At 40.0% G+C, this 22,846-nt stretch overlaps 1 protein-coding gene and 1 pseudogene across 5 annotated transcripts in view; one reads left to right on the top strand and one right to left on the bottom strand.

Annotated features, from left to right (window-relative positions):
• Nucleotides 1-22,846, bottom strand: part of LOC105498889 (major facilitator superfamily domain containing 14B) — a 119,380-nt gene that overhangs the window by 13,633 nt on the left and 82,901 nt on the right. For all 5 annotated transcript variants that reach the window (XM_011771273.3, XM_011771272.2, XM_071077522.1 and 2 more), the window contains 4 exons: nt 16,196-16,258; nt 6,725-6,852; nt 4,170-4,284; nt 127-345 (listed from right to left, as the gene is read on the bottom strand). In XM_011771273.3, the coding sequence (XP_011769575.1) occupies nt 127-345; nt 4,170-4,284; nt 6,725-6,852; nt 16,196-16,258 (525 nt within the window). The remainder of the gene's footprint in view (nt 1-126; nt 346-4,169; nt 4,285-6,724; nt 6,853-16,195; nt 16,259-22,846) is intronic.
• Nucleotides 12,158-12,830, top strand: LOC105498888 (threonylcarbamoyl-AMP synthase pseudogene; annotated as a pseudogene).

Raw genomic sequence — 22,846 nt, forward strand, 5'->3', positions numbered from 1 at the left:
TTTTCTATTTTTACTGAAGAAATAACTCAACAACTGCTAGGATCTTTGAGACTGCACATACATACTTTCATTTGCTTGGCTTAGAAAGACATTTAGGAAAGTAAATATTTCCATATTTTTATTTACCGCAAAAGGGTCCGCTTGTTTCCAAGAAATCTGAGCTCCCCAGGAAACCGGTCTCATTTTCTCAGGCAGAGATTCTGGAACAGCCACTAAGATGAAGCAGATGTCCAGAAGAGCCACCACTGTAGCCACCAGCACAACGAGGCTGTCTCCATAACTGGCAGAAAGATATGCTCCAATGGCCGGGCTGCTGACAAGACTAGCCGCAAAGGTGGCTGAGACCTGTGGGAAAGCACACTCTCACCCAGGGTCCCACAGGTGAACACCTGTGGGGAAAGCATCTCCTTACCCAGGTCCTGCCTGCTGCAGGTGCACACCTTCAGGAAAGCACACTCAACCAGGCTCCCACAGGTGCATACCTGCAGCCATGCCTCCCTAGCTTTAAGTAAGACAAAAGAAATGTGTTGCATATAAATTTTAAGAATGAAAAAGAATTAAAGGGATTTAAGAATGTGTTCACAAACTATTAACTAACTGGAGATACCCTGCAGAGCTACAAGAGTGAAAAACAATTATCTTATTAGAAATAAAAACTGTAAAAACCTTCCCCACAAATAAAACATTAGCTCTTTGGTCTTCTTTAACTGGGGACTGGGGATGTGAGACGGTATGAAAAGAATTCCTGTAGGGCTGATGACAAAACCTATGAACTACTCAGGAACTGTGCTTGATTTAATCTTCTAAAAACACTGCACCGTTTGAACATTTTATCACGTGGTGGTCATTTCATTAGCACTGCTGGGCGTCAGGGGGAACCATCTGCTATTCTTAGGAAAAAAACTATTAACAACAAAGAATTCGTTGAGGTGGAAGTTGAAGCTTTTTGACTAGACAGCTGTAGATTTGTCTCTCTGTCACCACCTGACCACAGAACCAGCTAAGCACACCCACAACCTAAAGCCACAGTGAAGCCCTTCACACTGCATATCTATAAGCATGTGGAATGCCCACTTTATTTAGAACACAATCTGAATGGTCAGATGCTTACTGGGCAAACTCCAAATTATAACCACACTAAATGTCAAATGCATATCTCTAAGTTAGCTTTTTAAACTTCTAATGGATTTTATTAAAAATCATAAAAATTCTGGCAATAAAAAAAATTTTTATCCATCATCTTCCAACTGAATAAAAAAACACTATATCTGAAATTAGTATTATACTAAAAGTACTATAAAAGCTAAAAATAAGTATTTTTGAAGGGAAAAAAAAGAATGTGGAAAATTCCAATTTGGGGAATAGGAATCCTTCATTCAATATTTACTGAGTATCTACTATGTACCAGACAAAGACAACAAAGCTCTTGCCCTCAGTTTTTCCCGCTTTATTCAAGAGTATCAGGGCAACCAAATAACTGCATTATAAACTGCAACGACATGCAAAGTTATGGGAACATTCCTACACTCTTCTCAGGTGTTAGGGCAGCACTGCTGCAGCATCTTCAGGTGTTAAAGGGTCTATGGCCTCATGAAACTCTGCAAAATGTGTCTATCTTAAAGCCTAAAGTAGCCTACTTGCTTAGTTTGTTTTTTTATCTAAACTCCTCTTTCATTTAACATTCAATACAACTCTGATGAATAAATCTAAAGAATGATTTCACCACAACAAACTCTTAGTGTTAACTCACTTATTAATTTGACTAATCATTGCTGTAGCCCTGAAAGAATTACTACTTTCTTGGTTTAATGAAGAAGTTTGAGTAAGGAAGTTGCACATATTTTTATATTGTTCTTTAATGGGTCTCAAAATGCTCCTTAGAACTTGATTGACACATTCTGTAATTAATTGGCAATAAATTCTCCTATATCTGTAAGATAGGTAGACTGCAATCCAGGCAGCCTTGCATGCTGAGTTGCTTATGCTGGCTGGGAGCACACTTCAGCTGAGTGCTGTCTCAGTCCGGATGTGCACGCTCACTGATTTCTCTCAGTGCCCCTATGAGTAGACATTAATCCTAACTGCCATTATACAATGAGGAGTTGAGCTGGAGAGGGTAATGAAGTCACAGGCACTTCTGGTTAGAACTCTCTTAAATCTTTCCTGAAAGCACTACTGCTCAGCTCAACAGCTGTGTGAATGGTTTCTCAGCTGAAAGGGAGGAACAAAAATCTAATAATATTGCAGAAAAATGAGTATCTCAACAGTATTTCCTATGCCGTAGAAGAAAGCTGTCCCTCACCACTCTGTTGGCCAAGCCTTATGGGCACATGTTGAACATGAACAACCTGCCTTCTTTTTTCTTTTTTTTTTGGCGGGGGCGCGGGGGGGTGGGCAATTTTTGGAGTTGGGGGGGTGGAATTTTTTTTTTTTTTGAGGCGGGTCTGACTGTTGCCAGCCTGGAGGGCAGTGGCGCAATCTTGGCTTACTGCAACCTCCGCCTCCCGGGTTCATGCAATCCTCCTGCCTCAGCCTCCCAAGTAGCTGGGATTACAGGTGCACACCACCACGCTCAGCTAATTTTTGTATTTTTAGTAGAAACGGGGTTTCACCATGTTGGCCAGGATGGTCTTGATTTCTTGACCTTGTGATCTGCCCCCGCCTCAGCCTCCCAAAGTCCTGAGATTACAGGCGTGAGCCACCGCACCCGGCCTATTTCTGTTTTGGGTGTTCCTGAGTGAACTCCAAATCTTGCCTTATTTGAAGCTTTCCTATCAGCTTCTATCTCTGTCCTCCTCCATCACGACTCTGGAGAAGCCCCTTTTTGGGGCATGGCATGAGAGGGACATTCAGGAGTGGAGGGAAGAAGCAAGGAGAGAGAGGGAAGGTAGAATAGTCAGAGGGAAGTGGGGTTGAAAGAGTAGTTTTCAAACTACTGATGTCTAAAGTCAACAAAGTAAAAACTGTTGTATTCTGTGAAACGGTAGTAACTCATTTATATGTCCATCATTGATTCAGGAAGTTATTCATTCAGTCAGCGATGAATGAGAACTTACTCTACTCCAGGAAGCAGATTTAAAACACCCAGGAAAAGGAGATAAATAACCTAAGTTTCTGGCATTCAATCTCTCTCCAGCCTATTCCCCACAACCTAGCCAGATCATCTTTCTTCTTCCACTTTCTTATTCTGAATGTTTTCAAATACAGAGGAAGATGGGAGAATCGTACAAAGCATACTTCCATGTCTCACAGGTTCAGGCTTGGAACACATACCCACCCATGCACATCCACATGCTATGCTATCTTTTCCCTGAACTATCTGAAAATAACTGGCAGAGTCCTGACACTGATGTAAAACACTTCAGCTATCTTCTAACAAGTCTTTCTTCTACATAACCATAATGCCATTACCATGCCTGAGAAAATTAGAAACACTGTCTGGTGTGAAATTATCAGAAAAACGGTCTCCTATAACTTTTGTTATTCAGCAACTATGTATTTGATGAATGAGTGAACGTAGTCCTTTTCTACATACCATGTCCCAAATGTATGTCCAAAACACACAACCACCAATAGAGTTAACAATGGATTAACATTGCTGAGGTTCAGCACCTCTCCAATTAAAATTAGGTGCACAAAGACTCGTGCACCTTGACTGCTTAACACTCCTCAGGATCAGATAACAAGAAACAAATCAGAATAATTTTTTTAAAAATTCAAATGTTCAATTGTAATCCCCATTGTTGAAGATGGGGCCTGGTAGGAGGTGACTGGATCATGGGGGCAGTTTCTCAGGAATGGTTTAGCACCACCTTCCTTGGTTGTAATAGTGAGTGAATTCTTTTTGAGATCTGGTCGTTTAAAAGTGTGTAGCACCTCCGTCTTCGCTCTCTCTTCCTCCTGCTCCAGTCATGTGAAGATGCCTGCTCCGGCTCTGCCTTCCATCATGAGTAAAAGCTTCCTGAGGCCTCCCCAGAAGCAGAAGCCTCTATGCTTCCTTTATAGCCTGCAGAACTGTGAGACAATTAAACCTCCTTTCTTTATAAATTACCCAGTCTCAGATATTTCTTTATAGCAGTGCAGGAAAGGACTAATTCACTTTCCAGTAAATTTCTAATACAATGTTAATTACTATTCTGGTTAAAAAAATATATAGTCTATTATCTTACCCATCCATAAGCTGTACTTCGCTCGTGCTCCTGAGTGACATCAGCTACGTAGGCAAATATAACAGAGAACGTGACCGAGAAGACTCCAGACACAGAAATCATCGCAAAATACCACCTATAAAAAGATTATTTTAATGACCCAAGAGTATATGTACACCTTTATTACCTGAGCCAAAGACATCATGTCAAGATTACACATAAAGAAATAAGTATACTTGTATATGTATATATACTTAAATATACCAAAAAAATTTAAGACAGGAAGAAGTAGAAACATACTAATTTCATCATTGTTCAAAGGGGGTCAGTACATGCCCCCTAAAAAAACAAAAGAAGAGGAAAAACGGAAAGAATAAAGGGATTAGGTAAAAGTTTTATTTTTAAAGGTAGCCGACAGGAAAAAAACCTTCTCAAATATCCTAGCTATAAGTAAGAAAAAGACATACAACAAATGATTTGAAGATCTACATAAAAGCAGAAATCATAATGAAAAATATTATATTAGTGTAATTAAGACCAAAAATTTCTATCATGTGATAGATGCTTTTTTAAAAACCTAGTTTAAAATTAACAAAAAAAAATCTTATAGAACAAAAAGTGGGGTTTACTTCAGGATAGACAAATATTTAATATTTAAAAATCTATAATATAATTATTCATTTTAGTAGCTCTAACGAGAAAAGGGGATCACAGATCACGAGGTCAGGAGATCGAGACCATCCTGGCTAACACGGTGAAACCCCATCTCTACTAAAAATACAAAAAATTAGCCAGGAGTGGTGGCGGGCGCCTGAAGTCCCAGCTACTCAGGAGGCTGAGGCAGGAGAATGGCGTGAACCCAGGAGGCAGAGCTTGCCAGTGAGCCGAGATTGCACCACTGCACTCCAGCCTGGGCAACAGAGCGAGACTCCATCTCAAAAAAAAAAAACCGAGAGAAAAGGCAAATAATATCCATTAATGCTATAAAGTCATCAAAATCTGACATGTACTCTTAATGTTTTTTAAAAATCTGTGTATACAATAGGAATATTTTTCAGTCTAAAAACTAGCTTAACACCTAATGACGAAACACTACAATACTCCCTTTTTATATATATAAAGAAAAATAAGACCAAAATCATCACTTTGATTTACTAATATTCATTAGTGAAAGCAATTAGCAAAAGCAGTGAGCAGTATGAAAACAGGAAGGAAAGAGATAAAATTACAGATGATATTAACATACCTAGAAAACCAAGCAATTAGAAGAGCTCATGTTGCAGCAGAACAAAAAGGATAAAATTTATAGGAACAAAACTTAACAAGAAATGTACAAGATCTAAAGAAAAAATTTTAAGCTAAAAAAAGGACATTAAAAAGTCCCAACTCATTGGAAAAGCATGACATCTTGGACATAAAGACTCAATACCAAAAAATTCATCAACTCATAGAAAATAAAATGATTATGGGTACCCAATAAATTTAGAATGTGATAGATGTTAGCATGAAATTCCTACCAAATAATCAAATGAAAATATTTTCACACGAGCCCCCCCCCCCAAAAAATATATTAATAGGATTAAAAACCAAAACAAAACTTCCATATGTAAGTGTGTTCTTCACATAAGAGCATCTCTGCAATAGGAATACACACCAAAATACCATCTTCTGTTATCCAAAAAAAACCAACTAAGTTACAGCTCACATGCAAATTCCGACCCACCTTTGGTAACTAAATGGGCTTTGGTCACATGCTAAATACTCTCCTGATTTATACAAAGGAAAAAAAAAAAGGGCTGGGCACAGTGGCTCATGCCTGTAATCCCAGCACTTTGGAAGGCTGAGGCAGGTAACCAGGAGTCAGGAGTTCAAGGGAAGTCTCACCAATATAGTGAGACCCCGTCCCTACTAAAAATACAAAAATTAGCCATCTGTAGTCCCAGCTACTCAGGAGGCTGAGGCAGGAGAATTGCTTGAACCTGGGAGGCAGAGGTTGCAGTGAGCCAAGATCATGCTACTGCACTGCAGCCTGGTCGACAGGGGAAGACACTCCATCTCAAAAAAAAGAAGGAAAAAAAACGAACTCAAATTCACATTATGATTTAAAATAGGCTATCAGCCTTACTATAGTATATTTTAAAGTGACTCCCGCCTATTATGATATAAACTATGTTTGTGTCAGTGCCCCATAGCGATGAGCTGACAAATATAATATATTTACAAAGTCAACTAAAAGCCACAGTGATGAAGACAGGAGATTGTTAGCCCATTTCCAGGGTTAAACTCCCATACCTGACATCATAGCAACATCAGCTGCCTGAAGAGGCATCTTTTATTTCTATTTCTTCACCTAAATAACTTATCTCAGACTTAATTCTAGAATGTCTTCACTTCCCCATTTATAAAATGGATATAATGACAACTGTCCAAACTGGCTTTCAGTATTACCAGAGAAATCAAATGAAAACACAAGTACAACTGCTTTGTTAATAGTTAAGAAGTGCTCTGCAAATGTAAGTATAATTTACATGTGACTCAAAACAGGCAGTCGGGAGGTGAAGGGCCAAGTCACTCACCATGGGCTGATCCTCATCAGCGGGATTGGGAAGCAGGTGAAGAATACAGTGCCGAGAAGAAAGGGCTTCCTCCCCCACACATCAGACAGGGCACCTATGAGTGGGGCACTCAAAAAAGAGAGCAGACCCTGGAGAAGAAACAGAAGAAAAGGTTAGTTTTGTAATTTGATCCCTCAACTACCTGTAATTCATATTTCCTAAATGCATTAGCTCTAATTCATTGTACTGGCCCCGAAACAGAATAATAATTTGAAACATTAAATACAAACTAATATTTAAAAAATAAAATTAGGCCTGGCATGGTGGCTCACGCCTGTAATCCCAGCACTTTGGAAGGCCGAGGCAAGTGGATCACCTGAGGTCAGGAGTTCAAGACCAGTCTGGCCAACATGGTGAAACCCCATCTCTACTAAAAATACAAAATTACAAAAAATTAGCTGGTCTTGGTGGCAGGCGCCTGTAATCCCAGCTACTCAGGAGGTTGAGGCAGGAGAATCACTTGAACCCGAGAGGCAGAGGTTGCAGTGAACCAAGATCACACCTTTGCACTCTAGGCTGGGCAACAAGAGCAAAACTCTTGTCTAATTAAAATAAAATATAAAATAAAATAATGTAAAAACAAAAATGTAAATGTTCTATCAGAAAGGGAAGGAAGAAGTAAAAAAGCTTGTTTTCCAGAAGGAATCAGAAAAGAGAGATGATATGATATATATATATATACACACACACCCCCACATTTGGCCCTTAAGATGAACACACACCAAGCATATGGGAAGAAGCTAGAAATTTAAATCACTTTAATAAATATATATGGCATATCAATTCTGCACAAAACTCTGCATTAACTGGTACAATGACACCCAAATGAATGTACACCATATACTATCCCCAGGGCCTCACAGGGATAAAGAAGAGGAGTGTACATATGCTTAATGCTCAAAAGAAAACAAGATTCTTTGTCAACTTTGTCAATCAAAGTAAAGTTCTCTCTGCCTGATGAGTTTAGGAAGAAGGAGATAATCCAACTTGAATAACAACTACAGTTGAAACTAAGGGGAAGAGTGTGAGACACAGGTAACACCACACAGAAGCAAAGGAAGTCAAGGAACTCACATTCACTGCTTGCCCACTATTTGCCAGTCACTCTGTTGGCTGGCCACCTTCATTTCAATGCTACAGATAAGCAGCAGAGTGGGGAGAGCAGGGATGGACAAGAGTAGAAAAATGCTGATGAATAATGAAATAGGTGATGAGTACACAGATATTCATTACACGATTCTTTTGTGTATCTGAATTTCCATGATACATTTTAAAAATTCCTCACCACATCACATAAATAGGACACTCCAAAACCTGGCTCCTGACACACATCCTATGCTGTGGCTGCATGCAATACTTCCAGTTTTCTGGACATACAATGTTCCTGTGTGCCAATGGGCCTTTGCACGGGCCTTTGCATGCATGTCCATCCCACACTTGGAGCCTAGAAACTGCTAGTGATTCTTCCCAACCCTGGGAGAGAAGCACCTCCTCTCCTCTATCTAGTCTCTTAGTTCTTCTATTATGATTTCAACACTCCATTAAATCACTTGTTATTTGTCTATCTTCTCTACTGGACTCAAAATTGAGATTAAGGTCAGAAGGATGAGGTTTCTTCTTATCTCTGTACCCGGGGTGCCCATCACAGGGCCTGGTAAACACCGGTTTTCAAATACATTTGGTGAATTGAATAGAACTTTTCGGAGAAAATCAACTCACAGAAGTCTCCAAGTTCACATAGCTCAAAAGAAAGAGGAACAGATTCCAATACCCTATCAGCCACCAACTGATTAACCCAGGACAGCAGACAAACTGATAAGCGGAACGACTCAAAGTGAAGCAGCTTCATTGTCTGGGGAAATACCCAAGGTTCATCATCTTGCACCAAGAAGAATAAGGACATGGGCACACATGGGTGGGTGAAGGAGGGGAAAGTTTAATAGGCAAACGAAAGAAGAGAGCTTCCTCATACAAAAGAAGGATTATTTTTAATACTTTATATAAAAGCAGCTGTGGGTAAGTTGAGCTTCAGGCACAGCTAGATGGACACAGGGAAGGAGTTGTTCATGTGGTGTCATCTGGGTTCTCTCACCAATTCTTAGTAAGGTGTCTCAACACAGTAAGCAGGACAGTTTTTGCAATCCTAGGCTTACTACAAGTTAAGTAACCCCAGTAGACTGAGAAAATCTCAATAGCTCTAGCAGGAAATTCCTCTGGAGAAATATCACTGATCTAGTTCGGATCATTTGCCCATTGTCCATGTATCTAGTTTAAATCACTACACAGCCAACCTTCTGTATATGCAGGCTCCATATCTGTAGATTCATCCAATCATGGATGAAAAATATTTGGAAGAAAACAATTAAAAATAAGAATACAACAATAAAAAATACAAATTAAAAAAATACAGTGTAACAACTATTTACATAGTATTAGGTATTATAAGTGATCTAGAGATGAATTATAGTATAAGAAGACTGAGAATGAGTGGCCTAACAGGTAGAAAGAAAACTATGCTAGGCCAAGTGAAGAAAGCAAGTAAAGAAAGCCTTTTAAGAATGAAAAAGGGGCCGGGCGCGGTGGCTCACACCTGTAATCCCAGCACTCTGGGAGGTCGAGGTGGGCGGATCACCTGGCCAGGAGTTCAAGACCAGCCTGGCCATGGTGAAACCCTGTCTCTACTAAAAATACAAAAAATTTGCCGGGCATGCTGGTGTGCACCTGTAGTCCCAGCTACTCGGGAGGCTGAGGCAGGAGAGTCGCTTGAACCCAGGAGGCAGAGGTTGCAGTGAGCTGAGATCGCGCCATTCCACTCCAGCCTGGGCAACAAGAACGAAACTCTGTCTCAAAAAAAAAAAAAAAAGGAAAAAGGATCAGAATAATTCTGGTAGAAAAGTGAGTGTGGAAGTCTACTTGTAATGAATGTAAGACAGTATGGGAAAGAAAGAAATGCGGTAGTAGACTGAGGAGAAAAGGAAAAGAGGTTTTGTTTTTAAGACTGGAGAAATAGAATGCTTGTATGCTGGAAGGAATAATTTAGAGGGAAAATTTAAAATACTGGGGAAAAAAGGCATAATTGCTGAATTCCTGAGAATGGATGAGATATGTGAAGAAGCTGGCTTTAGCAAGGAACAAGGACAGTTCATCCTTAGAAACAGAAGAGGAGGTAGAGTATATGAGAACAGATACATGTAGGTGGATGGTAGATGTGGTGATGGGAGATTGAAATTTCTCTTTGGATTACTTCTATTTATTTAGTGACATAGTTAAGGTCATCAGATGGTGGAAAAGGTATTGCCTCCAGACAGAGTAGCTAGAGAATTAAGTTTTCAAGGGTTGGGGTTTAGCCAACCAAGTGTGACAGAGTAAAAAGAGAGCAAGCTTTATATGCAAAGCAGTCATCATAATGATTGACCACAGAATTAAAGCCAAGAAAGATGAAAGTGAAGATACAGGGTTAGGGGTGACAGTGAAAAGCAGGTAGGATGGGTTTTCAGTGCTGATATATTGAGCTATAGTACAAAATACAGTAAGCTAGAATGGTAAGGAGGTAGTGGTTATAAGCTAGAATGGTAAGGAGGTAGTGGTTGAATACTAGGGTATATAGAGAAACAGTATGTATAATGGTTAGAGTCTCGATGCTGGAAGCAATACTTTTTGGGATAAAATTCTGGTTTAAGCAATTCCATCTGTGAAACAACAGGCAAAGTATTTATCTTTATGTCTCAATTCACTTATCTATGAAAGGGAATAATGAGTACCTATCTCTTAGAAAGTCTGCCATTATTAATACTACGTAATGGTTAGAGTTATTATTATAAGTGAATGGCTAACTTAGGGTGGAGGGAAATAGATCAAGGAACTGAAAGACCACTATTATTGGAAGTATAATCTGTGTGGATATTGAAACCACCAAGAAATAAGACAGGTCTTGGCCGGGCGCGGTGGCTCACGCCTGTAATCCCAGCACTTTGGGAGGCGAGGCAGGTGTATCATGAGGTCAAGAGTTGGAGACTAGCTTGGCCAACATGGTGAAACCCCGTCTCTACTAAAAACACAAAAATTAGCCAGGTGTGGTGGTGTGTGCCTATAATCCCAGCTACTCAGGAGGCTGAGGCAGGAGAATCACTTGAACCCGGACAGTGGGGAGTTGCAGTGAGCTGAGATGACACCGCTGCACTCCAGCCTAGGCGACAGGGCGGGACTCCATCTCAAAAAAAAAAAAAAAAAAAAAAAAAAGACAGGTCTTGAATATTGCTAAAATTTCCTATTCAGCCACTGGTAAGATTATATTGTCGCACATTAGTGGTAAACACAAATTACCTAAATTTGGTCATAATAGTTGTTAAAAACAAAATTTTTAAAGTATTGATTTTAAAACTAAGTTTAACGTAGAATATTTTTTAGTAAATTTAAAAATTTACCCAAATTGTTATTTCACAATTTTTTCTTTCATATTTGTAGAATATAATTCTTTTTTTTTTTTTTTTTGAGACGGAGTCTCGCTCTGTCGCCCAGGCTGGAGTGCAGTGGCCGGATCTCAGCTCACTGCAAGCTCCGCCTCCCGGGTTCACGCCATTCTCCTGCCTCAGCCTCCCGAGTAGCTGGGACTACAGGCGCCCGCCACCTACTTCAATAACAGCAACAAAAGGTTTCTCAACAATCTAGAATTGTTCAGAGTGAGTATGAAAAGTTATATTAGCAGTTCATAAAGGTCTGTTTTATGTGGCAACACAATACATTGTTATAAAGCATAATGTATTTATGGAAGTAGAAGGTAGTTCTTTCCAAGTTTATGAAAAAAAAAATTTCAGATTTTTAACTACTTCCCATTTTGAATTCATTGTTTCTTTCCAAGTTTATGAGAAAAAACATTTCAGATTTTTAACTACTTTCCATTTTGAATTCATTGTTTCTGATATAAGTTAAATGTATTTTTACTTTAGGATTCTAATGGTTTTGTGAGGATTATTCCAAACAAAAAAGTGGTAAATTGGGAATTTAGAAATGTACTTATGCATAAACTCTATATGTTATTAACACTTTAGTCATAGTTCTCTGTTTAACTGGAAACAAAGTCTGTAAACTATTTCTAGGTTGTGTTTCACTTGTTTATGTGTCCACAATGTTTGGTAAATAATAAAAGTACCCAAATGGGAGGATGTCTCTGGTTGGCCCGGCTAATTTTGTATTTTTAGTAGAGACAGGGTTTCTCCATGTTGGTCAGGCTGGTCTCAAACTTCCAACCTCAGGTGATCCACCCACCTCGGCCTCCCAAAGTGCTGGGATTACAGGTGTGAGCCACCGTGCCTGACCCAGCCTGACTTTTTTTTATGCAATGTGTCTTTCTGAACACTGTAGACCAAGCCCCAGAAGCTGCACCTGTGGGAAAGGCCATTATTTGTTATTTGTAGTCAGTCCAGGGAGATCCGAGGACCACAGTGGCTGCCAGTATGGGACTGAGTGAGGGGGCAAGCCCAGAGCATTCAGCCATGGCTGAGCTGCACACCAGCACCATGGTAGCCATCCCCACCGATATGCCACATGGCCTGGCCTGTGCAGCAAGCTGCCCTGCGCACTGTGTACCGTCTCAAGGACTGCAGGAAGGCCAAGTTACTGGCTGTATGAGAGTACCCCAGGAGCTCCTGAAAGATCTACTGCCAGGACCAGTGCCCCCAGAGATGGAACGTTCAGAGGAGCTCAACAAGGACCCAAACACCTTTAACTCCTCTTATAAGGCATCCAGATTCCTGATTATGCCTTTATGTAAGACTTGGCCAAGATGTATGAGCATCCTCTTGCTCTCACTAGCGCCAACCTCAGCTCCCAGGACAGTTCTCTGAATGTCGTGGAGTTATAAGACCTCTGGCCTCAGTTGTCCTTGGTCATTGATGGGGGACTAACTAGGGATAGCCAGACCCCTGAGTGTTGCCTTGGCTCAACTGTGGTTGACTTATCTGTGCATAGAAAGTTAGGCATCATTCGTCCAGGCTGTGTCCTGGAAAGTACTCTAGCCTTCCTTCAACAGAGGTATGGGCTGCTCCCCTCACATGCATCCTACTTGTGAAACTCAGGAAGCAGGAAGGCCCATGGTCTGGTGCTGGATACCATGTGTCCGTCCACTGATAATTGCCAAGCCCTCATTTGCAGAGGCCACTGGAGCTCCTGCACTAGTCCGACTTTTTTTTTTTTTTGAGACGGAGTTTCGTTCTTGTTGCCCAGGCTGGAGTGCAATGGTACGATCTTGGTTCACTGCAACCTCCGACTCCCAGGTTCAAGCAATTCTCCTGCCTCAGCCTCCCGAGTAGCTGGGGTTATAGGCATTTGCCACCATGCCTGGCTAATTTTGCATTTTTAGTAGAGACAGGGTTTCTCCATGTTGGTCAGGCTGGTCTCAAACTCCCAACCTCAGGTGATCCGCCCACCTCGGCTTCTCAAAGTGCTGGAATTGCAGGCGTGAGCCACTGCACCTGACCTAGCCTGACTTTTTTTTTCCACGATGTGTCTTTCTGAACACTGTAGACCAAGCCCCAGAAGCTGCACCTGTGGGAAAAGCTGTATTTATTATTTGTAGTCTCATGTAATATCAGCCAAAGGCTGAAGAGGTTAACAACATTCCTAGGTGGCCTTATTCTAATAAGTTTATTTTTTTTAAGTGAAAAGTAATTGAAATAGCAGATTTAGAATCTAATGAGAGCCTCCTCTCTGCTGGGTGGTAGCATTCAAAATGGTTCAGACCAGCTGAAAGTGCCAATGCTGTTTAAAAAGTCTTAGGTGACCAAAGGCATGGGTTGGCCTCCTGAAGCTGGAACCACATAGAGGCACGGGCCAAACACTCTCTCCTCTGAACCAGTGGGGCCAGTGGTGTCAAGTACTGTAACTGCTGGTGGGGAGAGCAGTCATTTTCGTCTAACACTGGGACGTCTGCTCAGTTGGTGGGGGTTGTCCAAATTAAAGAACATTGAGAAATAAATCTTCACTATCCTTTCAGTCAGGGACTTTTTTCTTATTTATTTATAAATTAAGTTGTAGTTATACCTATAACACTTTTATCTAAGTCCAGTGTTCTCAGTAGCCTTTTGTCTATTTATATGTACTAAGTGTTCAACATAATTACTGTTGGGCATTTGAACTTTGCTTTTCTTTAGTAAAAAGACATGACGCTATAAAAAAAAAAAGTACCCAAATGATAAAAAATAAATAAAATGCTGTTTTACATATAAATATCCTCAACTTCTTTCTGAAAACAGGCAAATAATATTTATTAATTTATTAGTATTTAATATTATTTATTATATGAGTGTTTTGTAAGAGCTATGAAAACAGCGAATTACAATGGCTAAATTCGGCACATTACTAGGGCATAATTTTTTTTTTTTGGGGAGAGACAGAGTCTCCCTCTGTTGCCCAGGCTGGAGTACAGTGGCGTGATCTTGGCTCACTGCAACCTCCATCCCCCAGTTTCAAGCTATTCTCCTTCCTCAGCCTCCCCAGCAGCTGGGACTACAGGCACCCACCACCACACCCGGCTAATTCTTTGTATTTTTGGTAGAGACAGGATTTCACTGTGTTAAGCCAGGATGGTCTGATCTCTGATCTTGTGATCTGTCCGCCTCGGCCTCCCAAAGTGCTGGGATTACAGATGTGAGCCACCACGTGCGGCCTTGGGAATAATTTTAAGTATGTTGTTCAGTACAAAGTAAAATTATGCATAGATTGACATTATCTAAACTGGAAAGCACAAATTAGACCCTATACTCATATGCTTTACTATAACAGACTAAAAAATACTATTATACTTTAAACCCCTATTTAACCCTTTTCCTACTTAGAAAAAACAAGTGCAGTTCACCGCCAGCATTCATTTAATTTTACATACACACACTCTTTGAGGCTGAAGCAAAGCTGGCTGATTTTTCAATGCGAAAGTAAAATATAAAAAGTGTTCTTAGAGTTATTTCTAAACAGAACATCAGAATAACCTGAATCATCAGAACTGTCTATTTCAAAAAACTGGATTCATCAAATGAACTTTAAGCTGATAACTGTTCAAGAACAATGTTAACACCACAGGTAGAAGTGCTGCATTTTCTAGGATTTGACATTTTCAGTGACAGAATGTTACTGTAGTTTGTAACTGGAAATACCACTACTGAAAACAGAAGGAAGGCGAGGTGCAGTGGCTCATGTCTGTGATTGCAGGACTGTGGGAGACCAAGGCGAGCAGATCACTTGAGGTCAGCAGTTCAAGACCAGCCTGGCCAACATGGTGAAACCCCATCTCTACTAAAAATACAAAAAATTAGCTGAGCATAGTGGCGGGCATCTGAAATCCCAGCTACTCGGAAGGCTGAGGTAGGAGAATCGCTTGAACCCAGGAGGTGGAGGTTGCAGTGAGCTGAGATCATACCACTGCACTCCAGCCTGGGCAACAGAGCGAGACTCCATCTCAAAAATAAAATTATTTAAAAGAATGAGGAAAGGTCAGGTGCGGTGGCTCACGCCTGTAATCCCAGCACTTTGGGAGGCCAAGGCAGGTGGATCACAAGGTCAAGAGATCAAGACCATCCTGACCAACATGGTGAAATCCTGTCTCTACTAAAAATACAAAAATCAGCTGGGCGTGGTAGCACATGCCTGTAGTCCCACCTACTCGGGAGGCTGAGGCAGGAGAACTCCTTAAACCCAGGAGGCGGAGGCTGCAGTGAGCCGAGATGACACCACTGTACTCCAGCCTGGTGACAGAGCGAGACGCCGTCTCAAAAAAAAAAAAAAAAAAAAAAGAATGAGGAAAAAGAATGCTATCAGTAGAATGATGTCTTTTGTTTCCAAAGTCTATATACTAAAGCAATGCAAAAATAATAATAAAAGCAACATATTTTGTGGCAAAGTTATCTTGGAGTAAATGCAGCACCACTAGTGAGTATTCTCGGTGCAAACAGGAAAACGGTTAAAAGCCGTTTTTATATATATCATATTAAAATCGACATAATGAATTAAGACTAATTATATCAAGTGGTTATTATAAAGCTATGGCCAATGTATCAGCTGGGCTTCCTTCTTCCTCAGATACACTTCTTTTTAATATACCTAAAAAGAAGACGGTAGCAATTGCCCACTTTATTCTGTTGACAGGCACAGAAGTTAAAAGTTACATAATTAAACCCTTTATGACCTGTTGTGTACACAATAATAAAAATGAAGTTAGGCCTATAGAGTATTCACACTGCTATTTGCCAGTAAACCATTCTATGCCTTATGTATTTGTGTTGTATTTTAAAGTGACTTTTAATAACCCAGCTAAAAATTTAGATTTCAGTCCCCAGAACAAATAGTATTTGTTTCCCAAAGTCCCACTAAAACGTCCAGAATTAAACTACCAAGGATTCCTGGCTTTGGTTCATTACAAACTACATAAAATTTTTTTCTTACCTTAACACCTTGAATGAGACCATTCATGAGGAATGTGTGTTGAGAAAATGTTTCATGTAGAACCTACAAAAGCAAACAAACATCAAGACAAATTCAAATTTAAGTTAAAGGAAAAATTTTGTCTCTCTTAATGGCATGCTACATAAATAAGCCCTGCAATGAAAAATTATAAAATATCAATAAAATCCAAAAAAATAAACAAACAAACTGTGGTACATCCAGACTATCACTAAAAAGAAATGAGCTACCAAGTCACTAAAAAACGTGGAGGAATCTCAAATGCACATAGCTAAGTGAAACCAACCTGAAAGGCTACATATCGTATTGTATAATTCCAAGTATATGACATTCTGGAAAAGGTAAAACTATGGAAACAATAAAAAGATCAGTGGTGGCCAGGGATTGTGAAGGAAGGAGGGATGAATAGTCAGAGCACAGAGGATTTTTAGGGCAATGAAAATGCTTTGTATGATACTATGATGGTGGATATATGCATTATCAAAACTCAGAGTATAGAATACCAAGAGTGAACCCTAAACTATAGAATTTGGGTGATAACAGTATGTCAATGTAAGTTCATCAAATAAAACAAATGTATCCTTTTAGAAAGGAATGTCCATAGTAAAAAAAAAAAAAAAAAAAAAAAAAAAGGCTATGTGTATGTAGGGGAAGGGATACAGGGGAAATCTCTGTACCTTCCTCTCAATTTTGCTGTGAACCTTAAATGACTCTTTAAAAAATTAAGTCTTTAAAAAAAGGAAATTAAAATCTACTCACAAATTATTTCCAACCTTTTCTCTAACAACATTATTTTTAAGGTTTAGAAAAAGTTTGTCATCTCAACTACTGACATTTGAACTCTACTTGCATGTACTGAAGAAAAAGAAAAGCAAATGAAGGACACCAAATATTTCAAGTGAAAATATCAAAGTTCTCAGAAAAATCTTCCAAAAATAATAAATTTAAGTCACAGAGATATAGAAATTTTCTTTAAAGAATAATATAAAGACTAGAACTGTTGAATAACTTGATTTGTAACAAAAAAAGTGTATTTTAAAAAAATGCTTATCGGATCATGTCAATTTTTTTTTTGGAGATGGAGTCTCACAGTCGCCCAGGCTGGAGTGCAGTGGTGCAATCTCAGCTCACTGCAACCTCTGCCTCTCAGGTTCAAGCGATTCTCCTGCCTCATCCTCCCGAGTAGCTGGGACTACAGGCGCCCACCACCATGCCCAGCTAATTTTTGTATTTTTAGTAGAGATGGAGTTTCACCATATTGGCCAGGCTGGTCTTGAACTCCTGACCTTGTGATCCACCCACCTCGGCCTCCCAAAGTGTTGGGATTACAGGCGTGAGCCACTACTCCCGGCCTGATCATGTTCATTATTAACCCATTATCTCTCAGTCCCACATTCTCCCTTCTATACTCTACTCTGTCAGATCAGAGCTAAGAGACTATGGACATTTCTCTGACTCCCCTTCCCCACAAGCTTCCTCTTAGTTTCTTGCAGTGGGAAATAGAGGGTGGAGTAAGTGCTGGTCAACACTGCACCAACACCTCCAGGGTTCTCTCATGCTGTCAAAGGAGCAGCAGTGTTGGTCCTTCCCTAATCCCACCTCAAACCTTACCCTCTCAACCTCAGACCGCTGCTATAATTCTACATGGAAAATGATGCAAACTTGCATTCCCTTTGTACAGGTGATGCAGTTTAGGAATAAGACACCATCATTTTAATTTGGCAAAACTGTATCTATGGATGAATGACAGAATATATACTCACTGAGCTACACACTAAACTAAATAGATCTCACGTAATTTCAGACAGTATGGGCCCATTTCAAGCAATCAAGCTACCATGCAGGCAATTCCTCTAAAAATTTTCAATCCATGCTTTTAGAAACTCTTCTACCATTTTCTACCCACCCTCCCCAGCAAAAGGAAACAGTGAACCCTTACTAGAGAAGAAAGTAAAACAAGTCAGTAATTTAAAAAGGCTAACCTTCATAAAATAAAGAAGTTGTAAATAAAACAGCTATATTCTACTCAGGCTTTTGATAAAGTTTAAAAACCAAAATAAAGTATGTAAATAATTTAGCTACAAAAGGCAACAAATGTTATCAAAATAAAGTAAGCCTAATAATAAAAGGTGTATTAAATATCTCAGAGATCAAAGCTTTCATTGTTAACATCTCTATATTTAAAAAATCTCAAGCTTAGCCAGGCACAGTGGCATATACCTGTAATCCTAGCTACTGAGGAAGCTGAAGTGGGAGGATTGGCTTGAGCCCAGAAGACCAAGACTGCAGTGAGTTATGATTGCGCCACTGCACTCTATCCTGGACAACAGAGCAAGACCTTCTATCTATCTATCGATCGATCAATTTATCTATTGATCTATCTATCTAAATAAATAAATAAATAACTCAAGGAAAATATCCCCTGTAAGTATTCTTGAGATGGACTACAGTAAACATAAAATAAAATGGCATTTGCTTGAAAAAAAAAAAAAGGAAACATTTTAAAAGAAAAAAAATGACATTTGCTTCTCACCTTTAAAACAGTAACTATAAAGTTTTAAGAAATGAACTGTCTTCTAGTATAACAAAGCTTAGAAATATCTACATGTAATAAACATACACAGAGCCGTGTTTCTCTACTTCCACAGATAAAACAGAAAAAAATATGAAATCAAATTTACAGCATTCCTGGAAAGCCAAGAATCATAGCGCTTCTGGATGATACAAAACAGATGAGAAAAGGCTGACAACAAAACCTGAAAGAGTTGAAGAAAAGTAGCACTTGAAGGTGAAAGAGAAGACCCTGAAGAAGTTCATTTTCCAGAACCCAGAAAGAAACCTCCCAAACCAGAGGAGTAGGAAAAAATAGCCATAAATGAAAGAGTACTAAAAGGTCACAAAGTAAGCTCCCTGCTGTCTTCCTCTCCAGGGATTGTTATTGTGATAACAATCACAAGCATAGTTCTCTGAAAACTGTGGGACTTCTAAGTGGGATACTTGTAGAACTGAATGGGATGAGATTCAAAAAGGACGGTGCCCCAGATCTCTTAAGCTGCCAAAAGTGCACAAAGCCCTATGACCACATAATTCCATAGAGTACTTCAGTACAGTAGAATATCCACACTTTCACAGAGCAAGAGTGCCTATAACCAGTCCCTGCATTAAATGTTAGGGAATAAGGCTTTCCACCTGGGCTGAAGAACTACACTCTAGTAACCACAGGTATCTAGACTACAGGTGGAAAACTGGCTACAACTTGACTGTAAACTTGAAATAGCCTTTGCAAAATTATGACTGAGACAGTTAAAGATCTAACTTAACTGACTCCATCTTACTTCTGACCTCCAAGCTGTCCTTGTTCATTCCTGGGCATAGCATAAACTAACTTTGGGAGAAACTTAGTTTATAGTTTTTAAAATAAAGACAATAGCCCTTTCCCAAAGCAGACTTCCTTCTTGCCTGGGGACTAGACTGCCTTTGCAGGACCAACATTAGCCACAAGATTAGAAATTATGGGTATGAATTAGGCAACTGGAGGCTACAGGATTCAGACCCTCCCTAAACTGCTCCTAGTATCACTGCTTGCGATATTCTGCAGACCCTACATTTAATGGATCAGCTGGCACCACCCAGACTGATAAACTGGCTCATCTGATCTTGTGGCCCCCACTCAGGAACTGACTCAACTCAAGAAGACAGCTTCGACCCCCTATGATTTCATCCATGACCAATTCTGTAGTGTGGTTCATCTTCCTCAAGATTGCCTTGGTCTAAGATCTGCCTTTGTGTCTCCATATATTTTATAATCAGCTCTTCAATAGCCACAAAATAACCTGTTAAGAATTTTGATTATGATTGCATTGACTACAGATTAACTGGGGAAGAACAGACATATTGTCTTTCTTTGTTGTTGTCTGATTCAAAGTCTCACTCTGTCACCCAGGCTTGGGTGCAGTGGCACGATCTCCGCTCACCACAACCTCACCTCCCGAGTTCAAGCGATTCTCCTGCCTCAGTCTCCTGAGTAGCTGGGATTACAGGAGTGCGCCACCACGCCTGACTAATTTAGTAGAGATGGGGTTTCGCCGAGGTTGATCTTGAACAAAATAGGGAAACAGATGTCATTCGACAAATACCACAGTAAAAACTGTTGCAGACAAGCATTTATGGATACTAAAATTAGTAGGCCAAAGAAAATGAACAAGATATCTGCATAGTCTCAAAGTATTTCTCCACAACACACTCGAGACCAGGAGTTCAAGACCAGCCTCGCTGAAACCCCGTATCTACTAAAAATAAAATTAGCCAAGTGTGGTGGCACACGCCTGTAGTCCCAGCTACTCAGGAGGTTGGGGCAGGAGAATCACTTGAACCCGGGAGGCAGAGGTTGCAGTGAGCCGAGATCACGCCACTGCACCCCAGCCTGGGCGACAGAGTGAGACTCTCAACCAAAGAATAAAAAAGAAAAACAAAAAAAGAAGACAACAATATGTCCATTCTTCCACAATCAATCTATAGTCGATGCAATCATAATCAAAATTCTTGGCAAATTATTTTGTGGATATTGAAGAGCTGATTATAAAATATACAGAGACATAAAAAAGCCTTAGACCAAGGCAATCTTTAGGAAAATGAACCACACTAAAGAATTTATACAAGATATTATGGCTGTGCACAGTGGCTCACACCTGCAATCCCAGCACTTTGGGAGACTGAGGCAGGCAGATCACCTGAGGTCAGGAGTTCGAGACCAGCCTGGCCAACATGGTGAAACCCGGTCTCTACTAAAAATATAAAAATTAGCCAGGCATGGTGGTGCACGCCTGCCTGTAATTCCAGCTACTCAGGAGGCTGAAGCAGGAGAATCACTTGAACCCGGAAGACGGAGGTAGCAGTGAGCCGAGATCGCACCACTGCACTCCAGCCTGGGTGATAAGAGTAAGACTCCATTGCCCAAAAAATAAAAATAAAAAAAATAATGCCTGCAGTGAGCAAAGACTGCACCACTGCACTCCAGCCTGGGCGACAGAGCAAGACTCCGTCTCAAAAAAAAAAAAAAAAAAAAAAAAATATATATATATATATATATACAGCTCAACAGAATACTAAAAAAATTAGAAACAAACCCATATGTGGATGGCTGTCTCATTTATGACAAAGGTGACACAGTACAGTGGGGAAAGAAGAATTTTTTCAGTAAATGATGCTGGTTCAACTATATATTCTTTTGCAACCAACGTGAATACTGACCCCCTACCAAACACGATGATCTTTTTAGATGATAGGACTACATGAGAACAGTAAACCAATAAAGGCTTGTGGTAGAAAAAGTTTTCTTAAACAGGATTTTTTAAAAGCACTAACCATAAGGAAAAATAAATTGAACTACATAAAAACTTAAATTCAATTAAAATTAGTGTCATCCAAAGGCATTAAGAGAGCAGAAAGGCAATCCCAGGCTGGGCATTCTGGCTCACATCTGTAATCCCAGCACTTTGGGAAGTCAAGGCGGGCAGATCACTTGAGGTCAGGAGTTCAAGATCAGCATACCCAACATGGTAAAACCCCATTTCTACTAAAAATACATAAATTAGCCGGGCATGGTGGCACACGCCTGTATTCCAAGCTACTTGGGAGGCTGAGGCAGGAGAATTGCTTGAACCCGGGAGGTGGAGGTTGCAGTGAACCGATACCACACCACTGCACTCCAGCCTAGGCAACAGAACAAGATTCCATCTCGAAAAAAAAAAAAAGGAAGAAAGGCAATCCAAGAATAAGGAAAAGGTATCAACAATAAGTATATATGTGTGTATAGAGACAAATGTACACATGAAAAAAAAATTGTACCCAGAATATATAAAGAACTCCTACAAATAAGAAAAAGGCATACAACCCAATTTTAAAAAAACTGATGTCGCTTGAACTGACACTTAACAAAAAGATAGTCACATGGCCAAAAGATATATGTTATATATAAAGGGAGTTAACTTCATTGGTCATTAGAAATATGCAAATTAAGACCATAATGTACCCACCAGAATGAAATTCAAATTGCCGGTGAAGATATGGAGTCTGCCTGGCTGAAGAGTAAACTGTTCACCCACTCTGGAAAACTTTTAGCACTACATAGTGACGCTGAACACAACCATGCAATTTTACTCCCAGATATATACTCCAAGAAACACGTATACATGTTCACCAAAAGATATATACAAGAAATATTGCAACAGCAATATATGTAATCGGCAAAAACTGGAAACGCAAATGTCCAACACCCAAATGGATTTGTGTCAATAGACTCCGGGACCATCTCTAAGTTCAGCAATTTGCTAAGAGGATTCCAGGACTCTGAAACTGTTACACTTACAGTTTATTACAGCAAAAGGACACAAAGTAAAATCAGCAAAGGGAAAAGGGACATCAGGCAAAGTCTGGAGGAAACCAGGTGCATGCTTCTAAGAGTCCTCTCCCAGTGGAGTCACACATAAAGCATTTAATTCCTCCAGCAATAAACTGCAACAATGGCCAGGCACAGTGGCGCAAGCCTATAATCCCAGCACTTTGGGAGTCCGAAGCGGGTGAATCACTTGAGGCCAGGAGTTTGAGACCAGTCTGGCCAACATGACAAAACCC

This window comes from Macaca nemestrina, chromosome 14, assembly GCF_043159975.1.
Source record: "Macaca nemestrina isolate mMacNem1 chromosome 14, mMacNem.hap1, whole genome shotgun sequence".
Taxonomy (NCBI): Eukaryota; Metazoa; Chordata; class Mammalia; order Primates; family Cercopithecidae; genus Macaca; species Macaca nemestrina.